Here is a 9,519-nt window from a genome sequence, read left to right on the forward strand (position 1 = left end):
AAAAAAGAATTGTAATATTTTTCTCATATCAGATTCACCCATAGGAGATTAGCTTTATTAAAGAATTTGTGAAGGAATTTGATGAGCAGATCCTTGTTGTGTGTCGTGACATCCAGTATTCCCATACCATGGATTGATACCACGGAGAAGATGTCTCCAAGATGTCTCATTGTAATTCTCAGTTGTAAGACTGCATCATTGTGAACCAATACAGTGAATGGGTCACAATTTCTTTTATTTCCACATTTCTATTCTACAATAGCTTTCGAGCTGAACGAATAATTGTGTGATACTTCAATGACTGCTGTTGGGTGTACCCTGACTGTTTGTTCAAGAAGTTTCCTTTTGTTTTTATTTACTTTGAATGTTCAAAATTACTAATCATGATTTAGGAATCTCTGAAGCAGCCCTTCGTCAAACTGAAATGCGTTGTAGCATTCGCTGATTACTTTTTTAGAGACAGTGTAGCATTCGCTGATAGTTTCACCTCACACAGCACAGGGGAAAAAACACTACGGAAATGATGTTAGCAGGCCTAAAGAAAGCCCAAAACGACCAGCAACAGCCGATATACTACAAGGGAAACAAAAGAGGAACACATGATCAGTTGATCACACCCACATACTAAAACCCCACAGCCCCAAAGAACCCTAGAGCCTGAAGCTGAACCTTCTCCAACCAGAGGCTAGTGTCCGTTTTAACTGGCTGACGACCTGGAGAATGGGCGTGATCCTATTCTCAAACAACCGAGCATTACGTTCCCTCCAGAATCCAGATGGCCCAAACAGCCAGATGCCAAAAGTTCTTACTTGAAGAAATATTGGCTACAATTACTTCCAAGTATATTTTTGTCGGGCAAAGCTGTGCTGGAGACTGAGGACGTCGGTGACAAGAGGTGAGAATTTTTGCACCTTCTTCACTGAGCTCACTATCTTACCTCCTCAGAGACATGTAACTCGCAGCAGGTGATTTTCTGATAGCATGTACATCTCCCATTTTGAACCCTTTAATTCTACACATTTTCAGATGCTAAACTTTCCCAATACAGAAATGTATATCAGTTTTTTCGACAAAGGGTGAATTTTATTGGCTCAAAATGAAGCATCAAGAGGATACAAACACAGTGAGTGCACACCCGGCCTCTGCATAGTTAGGATGCACACAGCCAAAGAAATGTATATCAGTAAGGCAAGCTTGGCTCAATTTTGTGAACTGCACAATTACCATGATTTGCTCAAACAAAATGCTACAAAACTTTCGAACACTACAACCTTTCTAATCAGATGACACAAGCAGGTGAATCATATCCGCGTACAACAATTCAATGAGCAGCTGTCAAAAGATATACCTCGCCATTGAAATCATCAAGTAGCGAAATCCAGCACAGCCTCTGCCAGCAGCTCCTCCAGCACTCCCCCCTCGATCCGTTCCGCGATGTCAACCACCTGTGACATCCTCATTTTCACCCAGCCACTTCCTTCAACCTCCTGCTTCACGATCCTATCCATCACAATCCCGGTGTTATCCCTCTTGCTCACCACAAACATCCGCTCCCCATAAATCCAGTCTTTCAGAATGCTCCACACTTCCACACCCAAAGCAGGAGATGAGCCGTCCCTCCATGTTCCCGTGCGTGCTTTGCTCCATGGGAATGCGCTCAGTAGGGCGTTCTCGCCAATCTCTACCAGAGCAACATTGACACAGTCAAAAAGAAGTCTTTTGTATGACCTCTGCTCCCGTAGCTCCAGAAGGTTGTTAAAAAGGACTGGGTCAAGGGGGCAGTCAGGTAAATGCCAACCAGCAAATACCATGCTTGACTGTGCATCTTCTAACCCAGAAGATGACATTATGTTTTGCACAAGGACATGGCATTCCGATTCATCGTCGTCCACGTCAGAGGGAAGGTATGGCGGCCTTGGGATACCAAGTGATGGTGATTCTGAGGTGGCATCATCCCATGATAAGGAACACGCAACGGCCTCGACAGCTGAGGATCTTGAGGCAGCTTCTGACAAAATTAGAATATGTATCAGCATATAAACCAAACTGAGACAAGGAGAACTCTGACCATAGAGCAATACTTACTCGCATTCTTCCAAGTAGTGCTTCCAGATGATTCAGGTTCGTTACAGCTGCTATCTTCAGAGGGTGCATCAAGAACTGAGGTCGGACTGGGCTGATCACGAGTGCAATTCAGGCCTTCATTTAATCCTGGTCTATCAAGTCTTCTGCTTCGACAAACCAATGATGTAGGCAGATCAACTGAAGCAGTTCCCTGTCACGCAAACATGTCAACATAAGTCAGAACTCGACAGAGATGATCCACTCACTCAAAAACATTAGATGAATTTAGACACTAGGAAAAAGTATGAACTGTTGGAGTTTCATGATGTTTGAGATAAGAAGCCTACCTCTGAAGCGCTGGTAGAGTTCTGCATGGCAGAAATATCAATTTTCTCTTCACGTAGTGCCAGTTTTTCATCAGCTTCTAAACTATGACTAGCATGTGATTGACTATCACCAAGACAAGCTTCAACCCTCTCATCAAAGCAATCAGATGGACGATGGTTGGTTTTCTGCCTTATTGGCTTTCTTTTAGGAAACAGAAAATCAGAAACTCTTCCCCTGAAAGATGATTTTCCTTTATTTGACAATAAAACCTCTGTTGCTGGTTTGCAGCTCTCAGGATTTGAAGCTTGAACTTTTGACACCATGTTATCAAATGTATCTGAAATCACTGGCAAAGACTTTGATCTTGGCAACTTACTAGACCTCTCGCCAGTTTTATCATCCTTTCTGCAAGCAGTGAAATCTTTCGTCCCTTCATTGAGGGAGAGCATCTCACCTAAGGTGCATGTGCTCCTTGGCGGCTGTACTTGCTCTTGACTGATCTCATCACAGGTTACCATTGCCCATCGCTGCGAAAGCCGTTGCTTAGCCTCTTTAGTAACCATTGACTCAGGAAAATGCGGGATCCTGCCAAAAGATGAGCCGGAGTAGGGACTTCCATATCTTCTGGTGTAATCCCATGAATACTTTGATGCAGGACTACCTTCCTCTGAGTCACTGAAGCTGCCACCATCTTCTTCGATATAATCAACCTCAGAATCTCCACTGTGATCAACCTCTGAATCGCTGAACGAGCTTTCATCACCACCATATCCGTTTGAGTGCGTTGAAGATAATAAAGAATCATCTCGTTGACGAGAGTCATATTGGCGGTGCCGAATGATATCATTCACTACTTCTGTGGAAGCTGGGGTTGCCGCATTATCAAGTAATACTCTGTTGAAATTGTTCCGGTCAATTAACCGAAATGGAGCTGCCTTGTGCGTCAGCTTTGCATTCGGTATACTTGGCTTCCCTGGGGTAGGCCTCAAGAGTACTATTCTACTACTTGGCTGCGAAGGGGTTCCTTCTTTTGAACTAGACCTCTGATGAAACTTTCTGAGCCCCAGTCCATTTTGCTCAATAGCCCGGTCTGTTCTTGATTGTCTTGCACCATTATACTGAACAGATCTCATCGGTTTCAGCACGGTAATGCGTCTTGTCGGAGGTGATCCTGGAGTCCGGTGAAGCCCGCTCATCCATCTTGGCAAAATAGGGTCAGGTTCTTCATGACATTTCAGAAAAAAATCTTTCTCTGAACTAAGAATATGGAGAGATTCTTCTAACTCCCCAGAATGAAGGAGCTTTTCTTCCATGGCATGGCTTTTTCCTTGCCTGAACTTCTCTGGGACAGTATCCATTCTACCACTCTTGCTCTCAGAATGTCTTCCTTCCTGTGAAGATTGATCCTGGAACAAACTCATTCTGGCTTTCTCTTCACATCCTTCATATACACCATCATATTCAATTGTTTCACAGGATGTATGGATAACTTGTGTAACCGGCTGTATGGAATTCTGCTGTCCTTGCTGCTGCAAGGCCTTCTTTGTCACTGTTAAGTGGTTACATGATTGACTTTTCCTAAAATCTCTAGCATCGTATAAAACTGGTTCTTTGGCAGGGAAGTAATCCTCAAGGCCCATTAATCTTGCAACGACACTTGGTGCGTTGCTCTTCGACTCCACTTCTTTACTCGTCTCTTTTGCTAATAGCATTTTTAATGAAGTCGTACTTGATCTTGTGCTTGAAAAACTACCACCAGCTGCCTGCAGACAAATCCACAATAGCACACAAAAGAAGAATCAAGACAAGAAAAATCATCAAATGGAACAGGTCCGCCAAATTTTCAGAAGCATATTATACAAAAACTATGTTTTTCTGTTAGCAACATGTTTTTAGTTAATAAAAGATATAACTCCCTTGGTCTCTCCATCCGAAGATGCACACTGCCCAAATTATTCAGGGACAATATAACATGTGCACCCTTCTGCGACTAGGAACACAAGAAACTACATAACCAAGAAAAATCAAGTAGTACATAGCCTATTATTAAAACGCCATCCAAGCCGGGACATGAATCCATACTGTTCTTTCGTTTAGCGGAGTACATTTCCTTTCCTTGTTTCTTTCTACAGTGTCTTGTAGCATTTCATTAAATTCATACAGCATTTTCATATCAAAAGAATATACTGATACAAAATTGTGAGGGTGCTAAATCTATATTATAAGTAATGATACAAGGTACTTACATCTCTTTCCTCCACGTGAACCTTATCCGAATCAATAGTTCTGTTCAATTCTGACTTGAAACTTTGAACTGAAACATGACAAGGGCATGTTAAATAAAGTATCTTAATACTTGTTTCAAATATCAGAATGTTAATGTACATGGAAAACATGACCAAGATTTATTTAGTTCTGAATATTTCCAAAACCAAGCAACAAATCATTATCAGGAAAATAAAAGAATATTGCTATAGATATTTTTCCACAGCAATCCTGCAAGTCTTAATCCCCATGGCTCCAACTACATTTCCAGTCATTACCACTTTCCACAAAATTTCGAAAAGGGGAAATTAGAAAAATGTCACCGATCACCAAATAACAAATTTAGAACAGTTCATAGAGCATCCAATCAAGAAGCTCCGACGGAAATGGTAACCGGATATGAATTGCACAAGGAGTATCAAGGTCTCCAGAGAACTTTCACATCCCCACTTGAACATCGCTCTAACAAAAGGAAAAATGAGATGAAAATACATACCATCTCTATGAGTTTGTCCCATGGCTGAATTTGCTCTAGAAGTCCTTGTGCTTAGGTCGAACAAATTGATCGTCTCCTTGTTAAAATAGGTACTAGAGCTGGCTCAAGAGCATTCATCTGATGAGTGGAATCCTGAAAAGTACAGAAAATATTAACAAAGCTTCGTGGACCCGACGCGGGCTGTCAATAAACTTAAGTCAAGCGAACCAACTTAACCAGTTTAAGAAGAATCAGCAGACTAGTGGCTAGTTGGTAGAAGCAGAAGCATGCATAAGCACAACAATGTATTTTTTTCCATAAAGCTCTTAGCATTTTAAGCCCATAGAATTTAAGGGAGATAGAAACTGATGGCAATACTCTAGCAGGATGCACCCTTTTCGGAGAACTTCAGAAGACACATGCTCAAAGCGCGGACAATTTTAGGCCATATTGGTGCGAGATAATATCTCGGTTTATGATCCATCGTTGTTTAAAACCACCATGAACAAAAAAGGCGCGCAGAATGAAAAGATTCGACGGGGAGGAAACAGAGCTTCGCAATATGGCAAAAAGCATAAGCGACCCGGATAAAAGGACACGACAAAGTAGTAGGCGTACATGAGCAAATGAGCAGGAGTAATTACAAAACATGGACCGATGGCAGTAACTAGAGCGTGCGTACTACGATATGGAATCTTGCAGCACAAAATAATGTCTGAAAGACTGCGTATTCCGTCAGAAATATCAGTTGAAGTTACCAATTCCTCCGGTCAGAGAAGTGTTAAAACGAGAAACGAACAGAGACCGGGTAATTACAAAGGCACACCCACAAATGCGCGGCCAAAATGCTCAGACTGTATGCTTAAAGACGACAAAGGAATCTCGGCAGCCGCAGCCGCAGCCGCGCCGTTCCAAAGGCTTGAGAATTTCGCAGGAAATCTGGTCAGCAGGTCGAATCTTGACAAGGGGAGCCACGGGAAGGGTAAAAGAGAAAACAAAAACGACCGTAATAAAGTTGAGGAGGACAGGTGCTCCTCCAGCCTAGGTAGGATGAAGATAGAAAACTACGCCGGGTGGGGATACCGAGATCGGCCAAGTATGGGTATGTAGGCGTCCAGTCCAGACGAGACCTGCAGCCGAGACAGTTCCTCGAAGCTGCAGATTTAGCAGGTTAAAAAACACAAGAAATGTACGGTTGGTTTGCTAATCAAACTAGAATCCATCCACTGTTGATACATGAAGCACGGAGCGGAGGCGTACGAGGCTAAACATAATAACATAAGTACGGAGCTTGCTATTACTAGCAAGATAATACACAGGTGCCCGGACGTATCCAAAGAATCGTGCAGGTCTTTAAAGTCTGCTGATTCTAGTAAGATAAGTGATAAATTTGATGGGAAAAGTGTATGCTTTCCTTAGGCCAAACTGATTGTTTCTATTTCGCTCACTGAATCGTAACTTCGCTTGAAATCCTGACTCGCATATTCCCAAATATCAAGCATTCGAGCCTACCCCAGATTAGCATGCTCAGCTGCCTAGGATCCAGATGATAGGAAAATGTGGCAAGCAATCAATCCTATTTCCACATTGAGATCACGGACCGAATGCTGGGGGCACCGGCTCGCGGGCAAGAGAACGAGTCGCATGCAGAAGAAAACTTCAGCGACTGAGACCATACGCTGGTGGCATTTGCCGTTCTTGGATACAGCGTGCTCCCATGGAATTCCCAGACTGGATAAAAAGGGCCAGAAAGTAACCCGCGGAGGGAAAGGGAGGATGATAAGATGGAGGCAGAATGCTTGCTCACCTCAGGCGACGCGGCCGGCGGGCGTGGGCGCCACTGGAAGTTGGCCGGCGGTGTCTTAGTTCGGCGGCCGGGGATGCCGCAGCTGGGCTGAGGTGGCTGTACGCGGAGAGGGCGGGCGGCGAGTTTCGGGGCTTGGGCGGGGCGGCGGTGGAGGCAATCAGGTGAAGGGACGGGGGGAGTGGAGGACTAGTGCTACTGCTACAACAGAACAGAGTAGTGGAATCTATTCCGCCGTCGTTTCTTTGACGGCAAAGTATCCGTCCTTTCGCTCGCCCTTGTTTCGGTTTTCCTCTCTTCTCCGCGTTCGGGTGCGCCCATTAAGTTATCGCGTTGTGGGCTGCGTACATGCACGGCGTACCGCGTGCAAAAGATGGTGAACTCAATGGCGTGATGGCCTGATAGTCATCTATCTATATCATAGTATTTCTTAAAAGAAAGTCTATCTATATCTATATCCATATCCATATCCTTACCTGTATTTATATATCTAATATCAATATAACAAGACCCAAAGAGTAGATCCAACTAATCTCGACCATCAAACCACCTCAATTCAACGACCTAGATTGCTCCAATGACGAGCGTTTAATATGTTTAGCATGCAATTAATACCATAGCAAAAACCAGCGCTAATCACATAATTATCACGCAAATAATATCCTACTACCTCTGTCCGGGTTTATTGGTCCCCTTCATATTTTGTGCCCAACTTTAACTATAGATTTGACTAACAAATTATAAGTTGTATGTCACAAAACTTATATTGTTGGATTCATATTTGAAAGAGGTTTTCAATGATACTATTTTTAGGGTATATAACTTAATTTTTGATAGTTAAACCAAAAGTCAAAATTTGACTCAAACTACAAGAAGGACTAATAAAGCATGACCAAGGTAGTACCTAATATCTACATGCAATTAATATACTGCCTAATATTTACGTGCATTGCACGTATATATTTACTAGTAGGGTGAAAATATATAGAAAATTGAACATTAGGCTAGTCATAATGGTAGTATCATAGCTAGTATCATGCATGCCAACTAGGCAATTTTGATGAGGTATCATATAATTAAATGAAGAAAGAAAGGGTTGAGTATCATATCATGAAAACCGTGTCATAATAAATGTTATGCTACTATATGTCATGCATGACAATAAATAAAGTACTACATGATATTAATATATGATACTATGCATTAGGGGTAGTATCATATGTTAGTATCATATACATGATACTCCTCATTACAACCAGCCTTATCCGTGGATCTTTGATGGATGCTCTAGATGCCATGTGGAAGCTGGTGGTAAGCACCCCTACATACCAAATAGGGAACCGGGTCCTCTAACATGAAGGAGAGAAGTCAGGTAATTAAGCTACATCAAAAACTAGTGTAAAACAGAGAAGGAAAGTCAGAGTTGTTGTAGCGAACACTGCTTGGATCTACTGTAGCCGGTATTGTATGCAGTTATTGTTGACAAAAATAAATCCAAATTAATTTTATTGCACCATAATTTTGTTTGTATGTATTTTTGTAAATTTATATAGTAGATTTGTAATTTGCAAATTAAGCAAGTCATTTTAGCCTTAATCATATGGATGTGAGGGAGGGAAGTTAGGGCACTATAGCTTACCTGACTTGTCTCCTTCGTGTTAGAGGATCCGGTTCCACCAAGAGCCCTCCCCCATCAGTTTCTACGTGACCAATTTAGAGGCTCAATCGAAGGGTTTGTCTGTAAAATAAATCATGGGTGAAACGGCACCGATCATAGGCATTCTATAAAATCTGCAAAAATCTTATGGAGTATTTTTTTCGGGAAAAGGAGATTTACTTAATCATGGGATTTCACTCGTTTTGACACAGCAAATGAACCTCATGAGGATCAGATCTCCATCATACAATAGTACGACTGCTATGGTGCCCCAACTGAGCAAGGTAGTGTGCAACACTATTAATCAAATGTCGGATCGAGGAGATGGAGTGATGGTGATCCAACTGCAGGAGGCGCTTGATCTCTCCGGTAAGGGTTGCCATTGACGAGATCAAGCTCGAGTTTAAATTTATTTGTTTATTTTGAACTGAGGAAGGCGCCATAAGACACCAAATTTATTATATCAAACACATCTTACATCGAGGATCTTGAAATCCATGTGTACGAAGCTGCTGAGGCACTGTAAGGGTTGACAAGAACTACCATTGTGCCTATAATTTGAGTAGTAACCTGATGGAGCTACATTAGAAAGCTTCTTGAGAGTCTTGAGCACAGTTTTGAGCAATTAGATCCCTTTTTATATCGAAGATCTTCAGGGATTCATTTTTGGAAACCTCGTATTTGTCAACAAGAGTAGCTCTGATTTCCCAATGGTCGGGCCTGGATCAAATATCCCTTGAGAGTGATGCCTAGGCAAGAGCTTGGTTGTCGGTGAACCAGGTAGCCTGATGGATGTGTGTTGCATTTGCAATTTCAACCGCAGGTTGAAGAGCTTTGGCTTCAACAAGGAGTGGTGAAAGGATCGAGAAGAGGGGTCTAGAGGGGGGATTAGACCCTCAACAAGTAAACATGGCAATTTTTAAGTTC

At 42.4% G+C, this 9,519-nt stretch overlaps 1 protein-coding gene across 2 annotated transcripts; it reads right to left on the bottom strand.

Moving 5' to 3' along the window:
- Positions 1–1,128: 1,128 nt before the first annotated feature.
- LOC123137472 (uncharacterized) lies at positions 1,129–7,209 on the bottom strand. Of its 2 annotated transcripts, none has more exons than XM_044557248.1 (6): positions 6,939–7,209; positions 5,153–5,284; positions 4,638–4,705; positions 2,412–4,154; positions 2,086–2,275; positions 1,129–2,005 (listed from the first exon to the last, which is right to left on the bottom strand). In XM_044557248.1, the coding sequence occupies exons 2-6, from the start codon at positions 5,172–5,174 to the stop codon at positions 1,365–1,367; spliced, it is 2,664 nt and encodes an 887-aa protein (XP_044413183.1). In that variant the 5' UTR covers positions 5,175–5,284; positions 6,939–7,209; the 3' UTR covers positions 1,129–1,364. The 2 variants fall into 2 exon arrangements, with proteins under 2 accessions (XP_044413183.1, XP_044413182.1); XM_044557247.1 differs by having other exon boundaries at positions 1,129–2,008; positions 6,939–7,207.
- Positions 7,210–9,519: the final 2,310 nt, after the last annotated feature.

This window comes from Triticum aestivum, chromosome 6B (assembly GCF_018294505.1).
Source record: "Triticum aestivum cultivar Chinese Spring chromosome 6B, IWGSC CS RefSeq v2.1, whole genome shotgun sequence".
Taxonomy (NCBI): domain Eukaryota; kingdom Viridiplantae; phylum Streptophyta; class Magnoliopsida; order Poales; family Poaceae; genus Triticum; species Triticum aestivum.

What these genes read in the sequence shown, in the direction of transcription:
- LOC123137472 (XM_044557247.1), bottom strand. Translation starts at nt 5,174, where the DNA reads ATGGGACAAACTCATAGAGATG. An exon ending in GGGACAAACTCATAGAGATG is followed by an intron (nt 4,706 to 5,152) that starts GTATGTATTTTC and finishes GTCATGTTTCAG; the next exon opens with TTCAAAGTTTCAAGTCAGAA. An exon ending in ACTCTACCAGCGCTTCAGAG is followed by an intron (nt 2,276 to 2,411) that starts GTAGGCTTCTTA and finishes TTTGCGTGACAG; the next exon opens with GGAACTGCTTCAGTTGATCT.